Below are 22286 nucleotides of genomic sequence, written 5' to 3' on the forward strand. Positions count from 1 at the left end.
ATCCGCCCATTCCTTAGTACAAGAATGGCCTCTCAGAATACATCCGATGAAGTGAGCTGTAACTCACGAAAGCTTATGCTCTAATAAATTTGTTAGTCTCTAAGGTGCCACAAGTACTCCTTTTCTTTTTGCAAATACAGACTAACACGGCTGCAACTCTGAAACCTGTCAGAATCTTTATGGTTGACCACTCATTTGGCAGACTATTGTTTAAGGGCCATAGATGAGGGGTGGGCAAACTTTTTGGCCCAAGGTCCACATCTGGGAATAAAAATTGTATTGGGCTATGAATGCTCACAAAATTGAGGTTGGGGTGCAGGCTCTGGGTGGGGCCAGAAATGAGGAGTTCAGGGTGCGGGAGGGGGATCACGGCTGGAGTAGGGGGTTGGGGTGCGGGAAGGGGTGCAGGCTGTGGCTGGGGGTTCAGGCTCTGGGGTGGGGCTGGGGATGAGGGGTTTGGGGTGCAGGAGGGTGCTCCTGGCTGGGATCAATGGGTTTGGAGAGCAGGAGGGGGATCAGGGCTGGGGCTGGGGCAGGGGCCCAGGGGTGCAGGTTCCAGGTGGTGCTTACCTCAAGCAGCTCCCGGAAGCTGTGGCATGTCCCTTCTCCAGCTCCTACGCGAAGGTGCAGCCAGGCGGCTCTGCCCACTACCCCGCCCACAGGCGCCACCCCTGAAGCTCCCAATGGAGCACCGGAGGGGGGCCATTGGAGCACATAGGAGCTGGAAGGGGGCCATGCCGCAGCTTCCAGGAACTGTGTGAAATGGCCCCCCGACCCTGCTCCCCCGCTGGAACATCAGAGTGGAACAAGCCCCAGACCTCACTCCCCAGCAGGAGCTCGAGGGCCAGCTTAAAATGGCTGCCAGGCCGTAGTTTGTCCATCCCTGCCTTAGACAGTTACTCCATAAAGAGGCAAAGTCCTACTGGAATCAGCTGAATTCACACAGAAATTTGGTTGTGCAAGGAGTGCTTAAATAGCCTTATATTGAGTTGCCTTGATATGACTCTTACTTTAACTATGTCACATCAAATAACACAGGTAATACCTAAAGCCTCAAAGCAGTAGAAATATTTTCACACACACACACATTGTGCACTGCATCCTTTAAACCAACAGTACCTATCATTCCATTTTACAAATACTGTCAGCAAAAACAGATCCAGAGTGGTCTGCCAGAACTTTAAACATCTGAAATTCTTGAAAGCATAGCAGCTGCTACAAGACTAACACTAAATGGTCCTCGGTTTTACATCTCATTCAAATAAAAGCAACTTTTGACAGCATATTGCCTCCAAATACCATGCCAGGTCACTAGGGCTGGCCTTACCATGAGGCGAACTGAGGCGGCCACCTCAGGTGCCAGACTGTGGGAGTGGGAGAGGGGCACCACTAGGACCCAGAGTGTAGAAAATTGTCTGCTGCTGGTGCATATGTATTCTCTCTGCTCTAGATGCACAGAGATGGTGAAGTGCTGTGCTGGAGGAAGGAGGGCACAAGAAACATAACAAGCAGGCAGAAAAAACGCTGAGAGGGAATAACAGAAAGCAGCAGGAGTTGCAGGGAGAGAGAGGAGAAGGAGCTTCTTATGTACCTCTCTAGCACCCCCAGAGCCTGACTGATTAACACCAGCTTCTCAGGGAGCTTCCTGTTTCCCGCTGCTTCCCTGAACCCACTTGAGGGGAACAGGCAGTCAATTGAAGTAGTAGGAGCCTGTTAGGCCCTTAAGACGCTGATATCTTCCCTCACTCAGGCCCTGCTACCAGCCTGCTTATTTGTCCCCTTCAACTGAGTGTTGAGAGTCACTATAGGTGGCATAAAACAGCAGTCATGAGTGAAAGAAAAAAACGCCCCTCTGGGACAGCAATCGAAAAAAGAAAGAAAGCAAAGGAAGCTTATCTAAGCAGGAAGGAGCTTTCCTGAGATACCTAGACACAAATGTTCATGGTGAGCCTTTTGGCCCCAGTGAGGATGTGAGTGGTGAAGAGATGCCTGATCCTCCAGTTAGTCAGAGTGCAGGTGACCTGGCAGCTACTGTAGCATCCATATCTCCATCTCAAATGGATGTAACCATGCATGCTCCAGAAGAAAAGTGTAGATCAGAGAAGAGTGTGGTGGAGGCACAAGAAACAGCTGCTGCTGAGTTTAGTTCCTTAAGTCTAGATGATCCAGGACTGTGGACCCACTTGAGCAGTAGCCTGAGGGAACTCCTTGTACTGCATGGGCCACAGCAAGTGAAAAACGTCATGTTCCCCAAAGACAATGAAAATAGAAGTTTCCATCCAATACATTACTGGCGTGAAAACCCCAATGGCAACAAAGTGGAGAGGCTGTGCTTATATACTCAAAAACCCAGAATGCTGCCTACTGTTTTTGTTGCAAACTCTTCCAGTCTAATATTCTATCCCAGAGGTGGGCAAACTATGGCCTGTGGGCCACATCTGGCCCACAGGACACTCCTGCCCTGTTCCTGAGCTCCTGCCCCGGGGGGCTCGGCCATGACCACTCCCCTGCTGTCGCCCCTCCCCCATAGCCTCAGTGCGCTCCGCCGCTGGCGCAATACTCTTGGTGGCAGAGCTGTGAGCTCCTGGAGCAGCGCAGCTTCAGAGCTTGGCCTGACCCGGTGCTCAGTGCTACGCGGTGGCGGCAACGTGGCCCAGCTCCAGGTGGGTGGCGCAGCTGTAGCGCTGCCAACCACCGGTCCTCCAGGCAGCGCAGTAAGGGGGCAGGAAGCGGGAGGGGGTTGGGAGTTGGAGAGAGGGCAGGGGAGTTCGGGGTGGTGGTCAGAGGGAAGGGGTTTGGATAGGGGTTGGGGTTGGAACGGGGGGGGGTTGAATGGGGGCAAGGGTCCCAGTGGGTCAGTCAGGAAGGAGGGAAGGTTGGATGGGACAGCAGGGGGAAGTCAGGGGACACGGAATGGGGTGGTGTGGATGGGGCAGGGGGGCCGATAGGAGGTGGGGGCCGGGCCATGACCCCACCTCCCCAACTGGCCCTCCATACAATTTCCAAAACCCGATGCGGCCCTCAGGCCAAAAAGTTTGCCCGCCCCTATTCTAACCACATTGGGTCTACAGGAACAAAGGACTGGAAAAATCTGGCTAGAAATCTGGCATGCCATGAGAAGGCAGCAAATCATCAGAGAGCATTCCATAGGTGGAAAGAGCTTGAGATGAGACTAAGGTTAAAGGCCACCATAGATGATCAGCATCAAGAGAAGATTGCATCAGAGTCTCTTTACTGGCAAAATGTTCTGAAAAGGCATTGCCATTGTGAGAATGCTTGCTACCCAAAACCTAGCATTGTGTGGCACTTCGGATCAGCTGTATGTGCCAAACAATGGAAACTTCCTTAAAATTGTGGAGCTGATGGCTGAGTTTGATGATGTACTCCAGGAGCATCTAAGAAGAGTCACCACCCAAGAAATGTACACACACCAGTACCTTGGAAAAACAATTCAAAATGAGATTATACAGTTCCTGGCAACAAAAGTCAAACCAAAGATTGTGGCAGATCTGAAGTCAGCAAGATATTACTCTGTTATTCTGGACTGCACACCTGACATCAGCCATATGGAACAAATGACTTTAATGGTGTGTTTTGTAACAACAACAGAACCCAGTGAAAATGTCCCTGTAATCGTGACTGTCAGAGAGCATTTTCTAGAATTCATTGACATTGATGATACTACAGGAGCTGGTATGACAAATGTGCTTCTTAAAAAGCTGGAAGACATGGCAATTGCAATAGCCTCTCATGGCCAGGTCTACAATAATGGTGCCAACATGAGAGGAAAGAACAGAGGAGTGCAGACACGGATCCTAGAGTTAAACCTTCAAGCTTTTTTTTGTCCCATGCAGTTCTCATTCATTGAACTTGGTGGTCAGTGATGCAGCATCAGCTTCTTGTGAGGCTGCTGAATTTTTTAATGTAATTCAAAGCACCAATGTATTATTTTTCTGCATCAACTCATCGATGGCAAATGTTGAAGCAACATCATTTCTGATACTGAAACGACTGAGTGGCACATGATGGGAAAGTCGAGTGGAGGCGATAAAGCCTATCAAACACCAAACTGGGAAGATAGATGATGCCATAGTTGCCATTATGGAGGATAATGCTATGACAGGAACTGTTCATGGAAGAACAGTGGCAGAGGGAAATGAAATCACTAGAAACATAGATAACTTCAAATTTCTGTGTGGCTTATTATTGTGGCATGACATACTGTTTGAAATAAATGTTGTAAGCAAGAGACTCCAAGGTGTTGACCTTGATGTATCTGGAGCAATGGAACAACTGGACAAAGCAAAGTCATACCTACAGTCTTACCTGTCAGATGAGGGATTTCAAAACGTTCTGAAGAGTGCACAGAAGTTGGCAGAGGGACTTCATACTGAAGCTATTTTCCCACCCATTCAACAATACAAAAGTCACCAAAGAAGAAGACATTTTGATTATGAGGAACGGGATAATCCCATAAGCGACCCTAAACAACAATTCAAAGTTGAATTTTTTAACCAGGGTTCTAGATTGTGCAAAACTGTCAGTTGAACGTTTCATGCAACTCGAGGAACACAGCAATATATTTGGGATGTTGTATGATATTCCAAAACTCCTCACTATACTTGAAGAAGACCTACACCAGCAATGCAGGACACTAGAGTCATTGTTGACACATGATGACATGTGTGATATTGATGCGAGTGATTTAGGTGATGAACTGAAAGCCCTTTCCAGATACATTTCAGCAGGATCAACTCCAAAGGCTGTTCTGGAATATATGTGCACAAATAAGATGACCGCCCTCTTTCCAAATGCTTTCGTTGCTCTGCGCATACTTCTAACACTTCCTGTAACAGTTGCCAGTGGAGAACGCAGCTTCTCCAAGCTGGAGTTAATAAAAACACATCTACGCTCTACAATGACACTGGAAAGGCTGGTCGGCCTTGGAACCATCTTAGTAGAGCATGAGCTGGCCCAGACTGTGGACCTTCAGGAAGCAGTTCAGATCTTTGCAACCAAGAAGGCATGGAAAGCACCACTTTGATTATTGAAACAGATAAAAATGCCAGTGTTTACTATAGAGACAAGAAAAGTTACATTTGCTTTTCAGGCGTTTGAAAGATAAGTGTTACTTAACATTTTTGAACAAGGCATTTTAAGTTGTCAGTTCTCCTTTATTGGGGTAGGTAGCAGAGCAGTACCATGAGAGGAGTAGAACAGGAAGAAGGCAGAATTGAGACCTTTCAAAGTTTTGGCCCAAACGAGGAGGTTTCCTTCTATGGGAAGATATTAATCATCTTTGTACGCACTGGCTGTCTATCCATCAACAATTACAACAATCAACAACATACAATTTTTGGCATTTGTTCATCATACTTAAACCTATTTTAAAATGTTTTATTTCCAATTCACTGTACCAGCAAATATACTTAATCGACTTGAGCTGTCTCATGAGAGCAAAAGCAATAGTTAATTCAAATTGGAATTAATGGGAGTTCACTATGGTATCATTAGTACTAATATTTGTTTTTATACTGTTGTCAGTTGCTACTCTGAACATTCAGATGGGGAAACTTATTTTTCTATTATCTCAGTTATGAAAAGGCTGCAGAGCTACTTCAGAAGCTAGAGCTAAAAGTGCCTGAAGCACAATATTTAGTCCTGGCAGGTGTTCCTTACATTTAGGGGAAAGCCATGGAGGTAGGGGCAAGGTGAATGACTTTCAATTGCAACACAGTCCATGCGTTAAACTCGCCATGAATAGTTACTTCAGTTGATAATTCATCACTCGCCTTTGAGAGCTAAAAATTGAGCTAAGGAGAGACTTAATTAGAGCTGGAGTCTGAGTGACACACATCTTCCCACTTAAATGCTATGCTCATTACAGTCTAAAAAAGATGACCTCAGTAAATTTGCTGCAATAGAATGACAGGAAATCACAGAACTTGTTAAAATTCTGTCTGAGTCAAGGGTATGACTGAGCCTGAGAGAAAGAAAGTTAAGAAAGTTTTCTTTAACTGTGTATCTTGATTTATGTATCACCTTTCCTAGTCAGTCAGTTAGCTCTCTATAGCAGTGAGCGAAGAGACAAAGGTAGATGCCACATGGTTCCACAGTAATTCTATTTGGAGTTAATTTTCTCCTGCCTGTATGAAGAGGCCGGAGGGAGGAAACTATTAATTAGCTTTATGGTGAACTGTGTTATTAATATCAGTAAACTGGAGTTATTTACTGATCTGCAACTTAGCATCTACTCCTAAACTGAAATGAAAAAGCTAGGCCCAGATTCTGTCCTTTGCTACCTGTACAGCTGCACTGAAATCACTGGGGCTCCATGAGGGTAACTGTGGACAGAATGTTATAGAATCATAGAAATGTAGGACTGGAATGGACCTTGAGAGGTCATCTAGTCCAGTCCCCACCACTCAAGGTAGGACTAGTATTATCTAGACCATCCCTTACCAGTGTTTGTGTACCCTGGTCTTACAAATCTCCAATGACGGAGATTCCACAGCCTCCCTAGGCAATTTATTCCAGTGCTAAACTACCCCGACAAGAAGTTTTTCTTAATGTCCAACCTAAACTGCTCTTGCTGCAATTTAAGCCCATTGCTTCTTGTCCAATCCTCGGAGGTTAACGAGAATATTTTTTCTCCATCCTCTTTGTAACAACCTTTTATGTACTTGAAAATTATTATCATGTCCCATCTCACTCTTATCTTCTCCAGACTAAACTAACCCAATTTTTTTCTATCTTCCCTTGTAGGTCATATTTTCTAGACCTTTAACCATTTTTGTTCCTCTTCTCTGGACTTTATTCAATTTGTCCACCTATTTCCTGAAATATGTTGCCCAGAACTGGTGCACAATACCCCAGTTGAGGCCTAATAAGTGCAGAGTTGAGTGGAAGAATTACTTCTCATGTCTAGTTTACAACACTCCTGCTAATACATCCCAGAATGTTTGCTTTTTTATTTTTTTATTTTTTTTTATTTTTTGCAACAGTGTTACACTGTTAACTCATATTTAGCTTGTGATCCACTGTGACCCCCCAGATCCTGTTTTGCAGTACTCCTTCCTAGGCCCTCATTTTGTGTGTGTGCAACTGATTGCTCCTTCCTACATGAAGTACTTTGCATTTGTCCTCATTGAATTTCATCCTATTTACTTCATTTCTCCAGTTTCTCCAGCCCATTTTGAATTTTAATCCAAAGAAAGTGCAATCCCCTCCCAGCTTGGAATCATCTGCAACTTTGTAAGTGTACTCTCTATGCCATTATCTATACCATTGATAAAGTTATTGCACAGAACCAGACCCAGAACTGATCCCTGCGGGGCCCCATTTGATATGCCCTTGCAGCTTTACTGTGAACCATTGATAACTACTCTTTGGGAACAGTTTTCCAACCAGTTATGCACCCACCTTACAGTAGCTCCATCTAGGTGAGAAGGTCATGCGAGACAGTATCAAAAGCCTTACTAAAGTCAAGATATACCACACCTTCCACTTCCCCACCCCCCCATCCACAAGCCTTGTTACCCTGTCAAAGGAAGCTATTAGGTTGGTTTGACTTAATTTGTTCTTGACAAATCCATGTTGACTGTTACTCATCACCTTATTATCTTCTAGGTGTCTTCAAATTGATTGCTTAATTATTTGTTCCATTATCTTTCCATGTACTGAAGTTAAGCTGACAGGGCTGTAAATCCCTAAGTGGTCCTTATTCTCCTTTTTATAGATTGGTACTATATTAGCCCTTTTCCAGTCCTCTGGAATCTCCCCTGCTCTCTTCCATGACGTTATTAAATGTTTAAATAGCACTGTGTATTTACTCAGTGCTTTACAAACACATTCCCTGCCCCATAAGCTTACAATCTAATGGTCCATCCTGTAAACTCTTACTCATGAGGGTAGTCTCATTTACCTCAATGGAACTTCTTGTGTGAGTAAAGAGTTTGTGAGTTTGTCCTAAATTAAAACCAAACCAAACATTCCCAGGGGCACACAGACCTAGGACAATAGTTTAAAAGAGTTAGGGTGTGAGCATTATTGGAAAACAGTAGGCAGGAGGAATTACCACAACGACGTGGCTCCAAAATTTCAAATCAAATTAAAATACAAATCAGTGCTCTCAGGCTTTAGCAAGCTTACAGTTTCATGATTTTTTCCCTTTTGGAAGTCCAAAGATGTGGTATTGAATAAACATTCCAGTTTAACTGTATGAGAGTGCTTAATTTATGATCTAATATTAAACTTTGATAGAGTTCAGTTTTGAGACTGAAATAATTAGCAACAAACAACTCTGTGGACCAAATTTTGCTCTCAGTCTTTATCTTCAAAGATCTGCAGGTGTATCTGAGAGACATGACTGTCCAGCTCTCCAGATTCCTGGTTACATAGGTGTATAGTATTTTGTGTTTTCTGTCATTTCCCAGATACTCAGCAATTCAGGTAGTTGTAGTAGTTCCAACACTATACCCATTGGAGTACGTATAATTTCACTGAATGCAGTAGATATGTATGTGTGTGTGCGGGGGGAGAGTATGGCTAGAATATGTACTGGTAATGATCATTAACCTGTAATATTTCAACTTTTTAATCTCCAATACATTGTCAAATTTATAATTCAATTCAGTTATTCAGTTCTGGTTCAGCAAATTATGACCTTTATGAGCATTCCCTCTTTAGTTGCTTTACTAAAAGCCATGCATATGAGGATACAGCATTCATGCATTAGGAGGGATTGTGATGTGCATTTTCAGATAAGTTGTCTGATTTTCTTTATATCAATCTTATAGCTGAACTGTTGCCTCAATATATACAAATATCTTTCTTCTCTAGCTGATCCATAACTGAACAGAATGCTACACAAGAGTTTTATGATAGGCACAGATAACTTACTCCTGTATCAGAATGGATACTGTGGGGGAGAGTAGGGGGAAAGGGAGAAGAGACTATTTTCTGCAGTCTTCATAAAGGATTTATTGATTCTTCTGAGCCTCCAGAAGAATTCTCTGTAACTAAGATTCAACAAAACATCTCTTAAAGTGTGCTTTTATTGTCTCATTTCCAAGTGATATTTTTGAAGGGACTTTTAATGCCATTGTGTATGCTATATAGGAGATTCTAATCTCATAGGTGTAATTTCTGATTTTCACAAACAAGACAACAAAATCAGACAACATATGGATATTAATGTCTAGGAGAATTAGAAATAAGTTTTCAGGTAATTTCAGAGTTAAATGCTGACAACTACATCTCTTGCTGCTGGCCCTATCCACACATTTATTTTTGATGGAAATTCCATCATCCTAAAAGATTATACTACCAGTTAAGCAGATAAGATCCATATGGTTCATTTGATAGATCTCTCTGTCAAGGGGTGTGGAAGTCAGGGGTTCATAGTCCCACAGAAAGGACTGGCAGTGTAGCACTGTTAAAGGTGGTGTCATTTAGATGTGACATACTGAGATCCTTTCTGGTGTTTATCCAGGTGGAAGATGATGCCCAGGGCACTTTTGAAAAAGCAGAGGTTAACCATGGTGTCTTTGGCCACATTTTCTCTCTCAATAAAATTGCGCTGGATCAGCAGTTTCAGAATCCATAATGGATGCTGGGTTTGGCTACACAGCTGGTTTTATCAGTATTTAACCTATTGAATTATTATTACCTGTTTTGGCATATGGTAAATATAAAATGGATTAATTAAAACCAACTTCTACTACGTTACATTTTGGGGCTCTATTTTCTGTTGGTGAGCTTTATTGCTTTAGAAATAGTACTTTATTATGACCTCTCTTGTCCCACTCAGGTAAAGTGTCTGTGACCTCTGGACTAGAATATTACACTAACTTGTTCTGTGGTCTCTCCCTGGGGTTACAGTACAAAATGCAGATGCTATAGACATATATGGCAACAGCCATAGCTCATATTCATGCCAAACCACACTTGTCCAAAATTTTTCTTCAGTCTTGAAGGCTTTATGCTTGCATTCTATAAAATTCAATACAAAATTTAAAACCACTCTGTTAAACCCTTGAAGCACTTCTGTAACTCAGTCCATGTTTAAATATGCCATTAGCTCCTTAAGTGCTGTCAGATTGCAGACCACTCTCAATGTGGATCTCCTGGCTACTCCAGATACATGTCATATGGATTGAGAAATTTCCATAAAATGGTTATTTCTTGCAGCTTAGAAATTCTTTCCCTTCTTAAATAGGTGGTGGTGGTGGAATAATGGGGGGGGGAGTAGTAAGGGCGGGTCTCCTGCAATTTTTAAATTAAATTATATTCAATCGATGCATATTTTTAATATCTTAAAAACCAATATGAAATTAATACAGTTTAAATTGTTTTGCATTGGTTCTGCTATCAGTGAGAAATTAAACCAAAGAACAGTTAATAGAAACCCATTCATTAATGGTGTTTTTTTTCCACAAGAGTCAGAAAAATGAACTAATATATAAATGCAAGTTAGTTTTTTAAATAATGAAATGTTTACTTTTTGGAAGCCAAACATATCAGTCTTTTAGCTTAGTCAGTATCGATAATTTATGCCACAGAAAATGTTTGACTTCAAGTTGTATACACTGAGGAATAGCATTTTATTTTGCAGTTTGATCAATAGCTAAATATTCATTTTTATAACAGAGCTCTGTAATGTAAGGATAACACATTTTCCACCTCAATCTGTCATAAGACAAACCTTGATATAGTAAGTAAATATTTCTTTGTTAAAAATAAGGAAACATGAAGGTACATGATAAACTCTTCACATTTGTAGTTTACAAAGTTTGTGTTTTTGGTTACTACACTGGCAGATGATTTTTGGTGTGCAAAATTAACAAATTGCTTCTTGCTAGCAGCAGTGATATATTTTTTGGCAACTTCAATACTTATCCCTTTATAGGTAGTTCTGAATTATAAACATTTACGTTATTTGGTAACTTATTAATCCATTATACAGCAAAATGTACAACATTTTACAACATAATATACAACAATCAGAAAAAATACAACAAACACGCTTTAGGTAAACCAGCAGGAAACCCATTTTCCCTGTAGAATCCAGCCTTTCCTGTTTAACTTCAGGAGCCATAGTGGAATGCAGTAAAAGATGTCAGTAGATGAATCGTGTATGATCCTCTGCCTTTTATCTAGAGGTAATGTCTCACTCTCTGATGTTCTCCTTTTCTATTTGAGGTTGAGTCTATTCATGTCCTATCATATTAAATCTTGTTGATTTGCTAATGGGTTTTGTGAGTACTACTGCAATGCAATTTGACTTTCACCTTAACTGTATGAATCACTTAAGTGTCAGCCAGTGTTCACACACTGAACTCTACCTTTTAAAAGAACATCTATGTAAATGCATAGAGCAATATGACTTATCATGTACTTCCAAAGGGCCACATGAATGTTACTTCAATGGATGTACAATATGAGCCCAATTCACGCCTGGTGTATCTTCGATGAAATTAATAGAGCTACTCCAGGGATCAAATTGCCCCCAAACATTTAAGTGTACAGAGAGTACATTTAAAACACCAGTGCGTGAGATTAGTTTTAATGGGAATAGGGCATCCAAACCCCATAGGCAGCTTTGCAAATCTCAGCCAGGGTCTGCAACCTACGTTTAGTAGGCATTAATACTTGAATCCTCAGAAATGTCTGAAGTAGACTTCAATGACTGATCTAATTAAATACTTTTGACATTCAATGGCTATTTTATGCAATGAAATACTTTAGCTAAAAGGGTTTCTGGGCTGATGGCAAAAAATGGGATTTTTCCAACTAATGAAAACATCTTTCCTAAATAAATATTCTGCAAAGTATAGACACAAACAGAGTAGCAGTTGATAAATGGTCAGCCCCTTTCCCCACTCTCTGTGATCTTAGTTAAGTACAGCAAACTTTCTTGAGAGACTACACAATTTCTCTAAAATCCGAGCTCTATTTCTTGCCTGAAAGAGTGTTTTCACCATGAGGATTTAAAAATATTGAAACAATCCATGAAAATCTCTTGAAAGGAAATTCTGGAAAGATTTACCTACATGAGGTCAAACATACCTCATCAACAAACTGGAATCAAGTCCACCAATGTTGTTTACTCCCCTAAACAATAAAAGTACCAAACCAATAACTGAATAACAAAGATAGTTGAAACCAAAGCCAATGGAAAGTGTGTGTGTGTGTGTGCCAGAACATTACATTAGATATAGTATGAGTGCATTAAGAGCCTGATTTATTATAATTTTGCATGTATTGTTCACATATGAAACCTTATTTTTACAAAAGATGCAAATGTTTAAAGGAATATTAGAGACACTAGTATCTATACTTTGATACATTGTAATGCAACACTGCACCCCACTCAATTGGCTCACAGTGCAATTTAGGCCTACAGGCACATAAATAATGTCAATTGCAAAACTAGAAGCAGTTTCTTTCATACTTTATTTTACAACTTCTCACTAAATATTTACAGGACATGGATTTTGCTTCAGTGCAATACATAGTAATGTTGCATAAGTACAAACTGTTGAACTTTTCTAAAACAAAAGAAATAAAGCACTTAACTGATATTACAGCTAAGTATGTAAAGCAACATTTATAACTTTCAGAGTGAAAATGCTAACAGCGTCATTACTTTTCATAAATGATTTCTAGAAACAAACCACACACCAGCTTTACATCTTCCCAACTATTAACTCTTATACAGTACAGTATCATTTAAAAAAATGAAATTTTTGTAAAGCACGTATACTCTGCTGTCTTTTTCTACAGATATCAACTTACCTTTTTATATAAATATGATTAGCCTTGGCAGTTTTGAAGAACAAAGTTATCTCAAGATATCTAACATCAGTAATAAACTCTGAAAAGAGTAGCTTCTTGAGAACTTGCGTTAACAGTATTTCTTCACAGTGATATTTATGAAAGGTTGGAAAAAGGTCAGCATAAAATATTTCCACCCTTTTCAGTTTGTATGCAAAAATCATTACTTTATATCAGTAATTATAAAATTACAAACGCTTTCTAGAAGTAACTGCATCTATAGTTATGATAGAAAAAGTTATTGGTAAGATACCTAAAATGAGGTTAGCATAAAATGATTATGAAATTAGATAAAATTCTTTATAATGATAAGGAAAGTAACTCAATTCAGACATGTAGAAGCAACTCACAGTAATTTAACAGAGACAACTAATTAATCAACTCAAAAGAATAATCATTCATTAATAAATGTGAAGGAGTTGCAATGAGATGAACTCAACTTTTTAAAATATAACATTAATAATTTACTCTTAATCTTGATTTTGGCACTTCATTGTAACAATTACTTTTCCAAAGACCAAAATATGTATAAAAGGTGTACAGTGCCTCAACATACCTTGCAAATATAGTACTTAAGTACTGGCAAACACTGAAACAGAGTTAATTAAACATTCCCACTGATTTGCACATGCATGCACTATTCAGACAACAACATTGTATCGATGCTCTTGACGGTGACACCTTTGCATTATTTGTGATTCAGGCAGTTTCTTCCACAGATCTTGTTTCTGATTTAAGTCTCACAAATTCTTTAGCAACTTCATCATTGGTCCTTTGAGAAAGTATTCTAAGGATTGTCAACCCAGTGTCATCCATAAAGATATTTTTCAGCAGAGGATACCAGGATGCGCAGCTACCTTTCTCTGCCGTATTCTGTAGCTGGATAACTGTCATTCCTACAATGCGATCTTCCCTGGCAAAGCAGTAATCTTTCACAGAGAGGTGAAGCTCGTAGGCTCTCAGCCCTTCTTCATTACTCAGAATGCTGTGTGGTTTAAAAGGATGGGTTTTGAAAAAGGATTTTAGTTTAATTCCCCCAAAGGGTTAACATGGCTTAGAAACCTTTAAAAAAATTAATATTCACTTCAGAGATAATTCTACATCTGCAAACAGTATATTATTGATTTATAAACTGTACATGTATTGATCCTGGAAGGTGCTGAGTGAGCGCCCTCAGTTTCCATTGACTTGAATGGAAGTTGAAAGCATTCAGCAACTTCCTCAGCATTTGGCATAATCAGACTTTCTGTTCCCTTTCTCCAAAATATTGCAGATGATCAATATTTTAATCACAGTTGTTTAAGCATCAATTGACCAATTATGGTTTTTTTATCCTAAACAGAAATAGTTAAACTGCTATAAAACTACAATTCAGAGGAATGCAGAACAGTATCTCACATGTCTTTAAGGCACAACTAACCTTTATTTAGGTTCTTTCTCCCTGTCCAGCTAAAAAATTTTTTTGAGTTCTAGTAAATCTTTGATCTGTTTTCCCTACTCTATTAATTTTGAATTTAATGTTGGGGCAAATGGTTTTTATATGACAGTTATAGGGGAGGCGTTCCACTCCGAGGTGTCTGTTTTCTAAATGTTACTTCTATAGTAATGTGATATATCCTCGGTGTATTCAGTATGAAATTGTGTATCAGTATTTGCTATTGAGCTTCTACCCCAATTGAAAATTTTATATACATCTGATTCAATGTATGGGTGCCAGCTGTTTTCCAGGGGTAAAGTACTGACTAGCAATATTATCAGTTACATACAAAAAACATGTAAGCCTGATGATGATCTACCTAGGACACTTTTTCAACACAACATAAACACCTGTGATGACCTTGTTCAATCAGAAAATGAAAAATGTTTCTTTAGTCTGAGTCATGTATTCATTTATAAACAAAATAATTCCTACAATTTACTATTCTTGTTATATTACATAATAGCACACCGTTTCCTTTCTAGGAGCCAAGTTCTAGTCCCTTCCCTTTCACCCCAATAAATGGGCGATGGACAAAGCAGTGGGAATCAGTAAGGTTGGAATGTGTCACAAGACATGGAGCAGTTTTGGACTCTTTAGATGTTCTCTCACTATTCCCTTAAAACCTTCCTGTGTACTAGGATCAGGGAGAATCAATAAAGTTCTATGGTGACAAGTGGATCTATCCTCTATGTAGCTCTCTGCATTCTGGTCCCTGCCCTGGCTTTGCTTCAAGGCCTTCCATGTCCCCCTATCTGACTGAAGGATTTTATCTTGCAATACTTTTGCTATACTTTTACTCACAACTCTGTGAGGTGCAGCCTCTGAATAGAGCAGCTTTCTAACAAAAAAAATATTTAGCTTCCAAGAACAGCATTATACCCTCAGAACACATAGTTACTGTACTAACGAACCACATTTTTATTTTAATGGTTGGTATTATAATGGCTTTCATTTTTATTTTAACTATTGTAGATCTAAGATGAGATTGAGTGTTGCATGGAAACCATTGGCAGAGACTGATTATAGCTTAGATATTACAGGCAGTGCCTAGGGCTAGAGTGTCCAGTATTTACGTCAATCTCAGATTTCATTTATAATAGTGAGTTTCTAGTTCTTATGCCATAAAGGAAGTATGAGAATGTGACCTAGGTGTAACAATACTGTGATGTCTGCAGACAGTATGAAACAATAGCTCTGAAAGGGATGAACTGTGTCCCATCCTTCTCTATGGAGGGCTAGCTCCACAACCTACTGCCTGGGAGTCTTGCCAACACTGCCTCAGCAGAAGAGTTTCTGTGTGTGGCTGACACCAGCTCTCCGAACAGATCCACCGTAGTTGTTGGGTTGAGTACTGAGAGCTCTTTCCTAGCACTAATGCCTCTCAAAGGAGAGTGAGTCCCCCACTGCTGCTCTTTGAATGGGGATGGGAGAGAAGTGACCACAACCTGCTATCCTTGCCTCTTAGGAAGAAAGAGGCACCTCAGCACTGGCACTCCAAATAGGTGTGGGCCCATATTGATGAGGGGGATATGGGGAGGGCTCTGAATTGCCTTAATCCAGCCCTGATGATTGTTTTAAGTTTCCACAAGTGTGACAAACCCAGGATAGGGGGATCAGTTAGCCAATGTTTGCTTGGGACGAACCTAAACCCTCGCAAAACCAGCTGGTTTTGTAATCATTGATCCCAAACCCAGAACAGGCATTTTCCCTATTAGCACTGTGTGGTTTTTGGGGTCATCAGTCCAAAAAAAAAAAAAAAAAAGGGGGGGGGGGCTGGGTGGCCCAAAAAGGCTTTTGAAGCAGCAAAATGACAGAAAAATGTTTCCTTAACGACTGCTGCTGAATTTGCGTGTGGACAGGCATCCTGCTCTCCTGAAAATGTGTCCCATAGACACATGCTGGGGCAGTGGGCCTATTGACTGGTCGCTCAAAGAAATAGGATGGACTAGCTCCCATCTCTAAAAGAAGGGAAAAGGCCCACTGATTGTACCGCTATAGACAGTAAGAGGGCATGTCACTAGGCCTCACATAGATGTCAACCTAAAGAAAGAAGGGATCCTAGGGTATGTTGCTGAAGGCGTGAGGGAGCCCCCTGCTTGCTGAGAGTTGAGGGGATTCCTAGACCAGCCTGGGTCTGATCAAAGTCTTCTATGAATTTCAACTTTGCATTGAAACTCAGCATCAGTTAAGATTGGTTTCAGGTCTTAATCTGAAAGGTTCACAAGAGCCCTAAGATTATGTACTGTTTGATCATAATTTCCAGTCAAATGGCTGTATATTTTTGTTTCCACTGTGTAAAAAACAAAACAAAAACAGGAGGGAGGGCATTTAGCTTGGGAAAGTAATGGCTAAAATGTCATCTATTGTAAAATGTCATCTATTGCTGTCATCATGATGCTAATTTATTTTTAAGCAGCTTTTCTTTCTGCAGCCTCGATTTGGTTGTCAGGCTTACATTCTGTTTTAGCTACTGTGACTGAAGTAGGTACTTTCCCCAGATAATGAAAAGGAAATTGGTAGGTTTGTAATTCTCACTATAAATTTATAATAACAATGCATTTCTAGCACCTTTCATCTAAAGAACTTAAGGCATTTTACAAGTACTCATTAACTTCCACAAAAGGCCCTTCAGAGTGTTAAGGGTGAAATTCATGTAGGGGTCCAAACAAAGCCCTATGCGCCACTTAAGAACTGTGTTGAATGGTGTGCAGCACCTGCAATGAGGTTAATTTCACTCCAAGTGCTGGTGGCTAGTTGCAGTTAAATATAAATATACTTGTGTTATGGTTGGGCCAAACCAACTGGAGAAACCTGCCAGTTATGACACTGCACTGGCAAGAACAATAATATGCATTGCTACTGTTCCTATAATACTGTCCTGGATGCTTTTAATACAGGAAAGCATATCATTAGTATTCACCCTGCAGCACACAGTAATCCCCTTGTAGGATAGGCAGAGCTGTAAGCCTCCAGGACTGTATATATATGTGGAGCTTTGTTTCATGAAACTCATTGCATATTTTGAGTTATAGCTGCAAGATTTCACTCATTCTGAGGCACATAAAACAAGTACAGAGGGCAGGTTATCACTTGAGGAAGAAGATTTACATGATTATTTCCTTTGATTTAAAAATGAAACATAGTGCTACGCAGTCTAGAATCCTCTTGACTCTAATGATATGCTGCTATGCTGTAATCCAAATAGAACATAGTTTAGGTTTTAATCACTCAAAAAACCTGTATTATTCTAACAGTCTAGCATTAAAAAAGATTTAGAAAGAAGGCATAACTTGAAAGTGTCTTTCAGCTGCATAAAAAAAATCCAGCCACTCACCTCTGGAAGAAGTTATTTGGTAAATAATTTTGTGGCATGAAATAGAATAGGGATACTTCTTAACTTTGATTTCTGCTTTGCCACTATTTTATTATGAATGATAGCATCAGAGATATTAACTACGGGTTGAGCTATTCCACGTTGAAGTCAATGAAAAGTCTCAGTAGGACTTCAGAGGGCATTGGATCGGGCCTACGTTAGACTGGTGAATAGTTCAAAGGTTTTGCATGAATAGATTTTTACTACCAGAAAAATTATTGTAGATCCCTTCAATTTCTTTCATGCTTAAAGTTAACCCTCTGATTGCTACTGGATGTAGGAGACAGAGATGTGGAAAACATAGGCCCCTGTACTGCTGAGTATCCTGTACCTGACAGATCCATTTGTTACACTGCTTTTATTAAAGCAAAAGGCTTGTGAACCGTGTGATTAAAAAGCAGCCTAAACTCACCTTCTCTAATGTTACTGCAAGTGATCCCTCTAGTAGTGATGATTTCCTCTTCCTTATTATGTAACTAATCTTACAAAGTAAAGACAGATCCAGTGAAGATAGGTACTTGAGGGTGGATGGGTGTCTACCAATTTGGAGATTAAGCTACTTATAAAGAATGAAAAACACTAAATATATTGACTACTTGATGCTCATCCAGGCTAGTACTAATTGTATTTAGTTGTTCCCATCATACCCAGCTTTAGATCCTTCAGATTGTCCTACTGCATTACGTGATTCTCAGTAGTTGAAACAAAGATAGACGCTGTGCTTTTAAAAATCAAATTTTAGGAAAATAATTGTTGGCAATTGCCATTAAGGATGTTTCAGTCTTCTGAAGGGATGCCTGTACTTCATGTGTCCCCATAACCCTGGAGTTGTAGGAAAAGAGAACATTTGTTCTGAATACATTTCTCTTGTAAACAGACCACTGCTTTTGTTCACATTTGTCTCTGTGCAAACACATCAAATAAATGAAAAGAATAATTTGTCACAAAGGGACATATTATATATCCCTCTTTCTAAAATGTGGCTTAACCTGTGTGGACACTTGCCAATTCTAAGATGTTAACCACCATCAGATTGGTAGACTATTAAGGGCTGTCTAAGGGGGTTATAGCAGTAGGAGGAGGGAAGGTTGCTGCCCTTGAAGTTGGGGGTCAAGTAGAGATTCTTGCTAACAGAATGAATTCTGACTGGCTTTCCTCAGCCTGCCTTCCTAGCTGATATTTCTAAAATGGCCTTTGAAGCCAGGAACCAGCACTGATGGGGGCCCAGGTGTAGTGGAGCTAGAATGCACCAGAACAGCATTCCAGCACTTTTACACCACATGTTGGAGGTCAAGTCCTCACAGTGTGACCTTGCACAGCTGCATGAGGTCACACCAGTGGGAGCACTCCAGTAGTGTATAGCCCATAGTGTGTATAGTCCAGTAGTGTATAGCCCATTGAGCTGGGGCAGAGGGAATCACTGGCATAGAGCCTCAAGCAGCTTCATGGTCAGATGTAGGGCTGATGGTCAGAAGAAGCCAAGAAAGTGAAACTCCGAGCACATGGAGGCAGAGTGTGGTCTTTTAGCGCTTGGGAAATGGGCAGGCTACAAGAGAGGTCTTAATCTAGAAAAAGGAGGATGATGCAGAGAGCAGGTAAAAGGAATTTGGATAAGATAAGACATTTAGATCCCTAAATCAAATATAAAGGTTCTTTAGCTTCTGGGGATTAAGTAAAAGTGGTTATTAATAGCAATTATCATTTTACATCTTCAGACTTTTACAAACATTTAAGGCCCAGATTTATAGAAATGTATGTACAACTGGCATTAGCAATTGAGGTAACTGCACATGCAAATGACCAATTAGGTATCTAACTTCTCATCTGTGCATGCAAATGAATGTGCATTTCTAACTAATAATCCCCACAATTCCCTGAATGTCCTTAATTCCAAATCCACTTGTCTTCCATGTTTCAGAAACTGGAACTTCAAAAAGGAGTGTTACAGGCCCAAAACACAAAGATCAAAATTAATCCCTGCGTAAGACAAGGCTATAACCCAGACTTTCGAACAAGCTATACATTGAAAGAACCCTAGTTTTGAAATCATGGCTCTCCTTATGGTCTGTGAAATATGCAGTCTTGGGCTGTAGTATTTTCAGTTCTCACAGCTTTTGCTGAAAAATTAATTGTAACAATTTATATAAAATGGACATCTAAAAGAAAAGAAGACTTACAATTGGAATGTTTCATTGTATTTTGGTGACCAAGTGTTGCTCTTTGTCTTGGTACCATGTTTTCTCCTCTTGTCACTCAGGTTAGGACCCAATATACAGACTTCCACAAATGGCCGGAACATAGCTGTTGTTTGCCAGTTTAGGTTATTAATTGCTACAACTAAAGAGAATAACAGGAATTAGATATGCATTTAGAATCCCAATGCAAAATATTAGTAAATATCCTTGCTTAAATATGTAGTAAGGCTTAGTGTAGCCAATGAGAGGTCACAGGAGAACGACTTGAGATTTTCCTGGTAGAAAACCTACACTCCACAAACCAGCAATAGCTTTGTCTGCTTCCCACTGAATTAGAAGTCTGAATAACATCAGTTACAATTCCAGCAATCTGCAATTTCACAAATAATTTGCATTGTCACCTGGTTTGGTCTGCCAGATTCACTGTAGCTTAAAAAAAAGCAGTAGATATGAATCTAAACATAACTGGTTTTCTCTGGACTTTAGTTTCACCAATACAGTGTTGGACAGTATTTATTACAAGTTGGATATTTTAAGTCTTGGTGCAATTATTCAACATCTAACTCTGCTGCAGCATTTTAAAAACTAAATTACATGCATGAAGTATAAGAGATGTTATCTGGAACATCACAACTTATATGTTGGTTGGGTGGAACTGTTTGTTTAATTTCAACTGTGTAGCATGCTAGCATGTACACACTGAAGCCATGCTGAATACTGACCTCTGCAGACACAACTCTCAATGTCATCAATAGGGGCAGAGTATGGCCCCGAGAACTTGAAATCCAGACACAGCCTTTGCTATATTTTTGTCGGGAAGGAAGTAAATTAATACCTAAGATTTGCTGTTTTGTGATTATAACTTTTTACTTCAGGTTTCCTTTCTAGATTCTAAGACCAAAAGGGCTCACTGTGATTATCTTATTATATGTGATTATCTCCAGGATAACACAGACCATAGAACATTCTTGAAATAATTCCTGTTTGAACAACAGTATGTCCTTAAGAAAAACATCCAATCTTGATTTTAAAACTGTCAGTGATGGAGAATCCACCACAACCCTTGGTAAATTGGCCCAGTGGTTAATTACCCTCACTGTTAAAAATGTACAGCATACTTCCATCCTGAATTTGTCTATCTTCTACTTCCAGCCATCGGATTTTGTTAGACTTTTGTGAAAGTTCATCATCCGATATTTGTTCCCATTACCAAATATTTGTTCCCCATGTATGAACTTATAAACTGTGATCAAATCAATTCTTAACCATCTCTTTGTTAAGTTAAACGAGCATGTTTTCCAATCTTTTAATCATTCTCATGGCTCTTCTCTGAACCCTCTCCAATTTATTGACATGCTTCTTGAACTGTGGACACAAGACCAGGAAACAGTATTCAACAGTAGTGGTTGCATCAGTGCCAAATACAGAGTAAAACAACCTCCCTACTACTTAAGAGTCCCTATATGAAACTTACCTTTTACAGTGACTCTATGTTCTCCAGTTCCAGGATGTGTAAAGGCATCCACCTGCACAGAGATCTCACCTACTGCATTACTGGTAGCATGACCTGCAGAAGTAAACAGTAGTTTAATACTGCTGACTCCTCAACAGCTCAGGGGAAAATAGACAGTACAAGTACGTTACAACAAGAAGCAGGTGAACAAAGGACTTTATATTAATGTAAGGTGAATAGTATGTTTTCTCATATCTCCCCATATTTTCTTTTCTTAACCATCTGGAATATATTCGATGCTTGGATAAGGTTTGGTGATAGCTTTATAAGTGATTTTACTACAGTTGCACCTTGTGACCACAAACATCTGCTTTTCTTGTGTATTCCTAGTAGGACTGGGAGATCCTGTCATTAGGAACCTTAAATTCAGCCTGTGATTCAAAAAGTTGGTGCCGATATGAAACTTGGCTGTTTTGCTGAGTTCTGTATGTTTGCGCACACACATCCAGGTTTGCTTGCATGTATATATTTGCAAAACTGCTCCTGTATTATTTAAGGGAGTGCCAGAAAAGTGCATCTTCATATGAAGTCAAATAAAGACAAATGTCTTTGTCTGTGGGCTGGATTGTAACAATACAATCTGCATAGGAAGGTGCACTGTACAGTGGCACTGCTCTAGGATTACACAAGGGACTGAATTGTGATTTAGGTAGTCACAATGTGACCCTTAGTTAATCTGGGGCAACCATTTACTACACACAGATTTGGTGGGATTGAGGGTGCAAAATTAAGACTCCATCTACTTGACCACCCCATCCCTGTCCAACCATTCCCCTTTCACCTGCATGAGCCGCTAAGCAACGGGCCCCCAAAAAAGCTGCTTTCCTATTGCCTGCGAGCCACAACACAAGTAGGCCATGCAGAGTTTAAGTGGATGCCTTACACTCC

General features: G+C 40.1%; 1 protein-coding gene and 1 long non-coding RNA gene across 6 annotated transcripts in view; one reads left to right on the forward strand and one right to left on the reverse strand.

The window, feature by feature from the left end:
• Positions 1-22286, forward strand: part of LOC122456006 — a 296596-nt gene that overhangs the window by 236531 nt on the left and 37779 nt on the right. The window lies entirely within an intron of this gene.
• UNC13C (unc-13 homolog C) overlaps positions 10586-22286 on the reverse strand; it is a 476401-nt gene continuing 464700 nt past the window's right edge. For both annotated transcript variants that reach the window (XM_043493368.1, XM_043493369.1), the window contains 3 exons: positions 21360-21452; positions 19868-20027; positions 10586-13822 (listed from right to left, as the gene is read on the reverse strand). In XM_043493368.1, the coding sequence (XP_043349303.1) occupies positions 13537-13822; positions 19868-20027; positions 21360-21452 (539 nt within the window). In that variant the 3' untranslated portion in view covers positions 10586-13536. The remainder of the gene's footprint in view (positions 13823-19867; positions 20028-21359; positions 21453-22286) is intronic.

Source organism: Dermochelys coriacea, chromosome 10, assembly GCF_009764565.3.
Source record: "Dermochelys coriacea isolate rDerCor1 chromosome 10, rDerCor1.pri.v4, whole genome shotgun sequence".
Taxonomy (NCBI): domain Eukaryota; kingdom Metazoa; phylum Chordata; order Testudines; family Dermochelyidae; genus Dermochelys; species Dermochelys coriacea.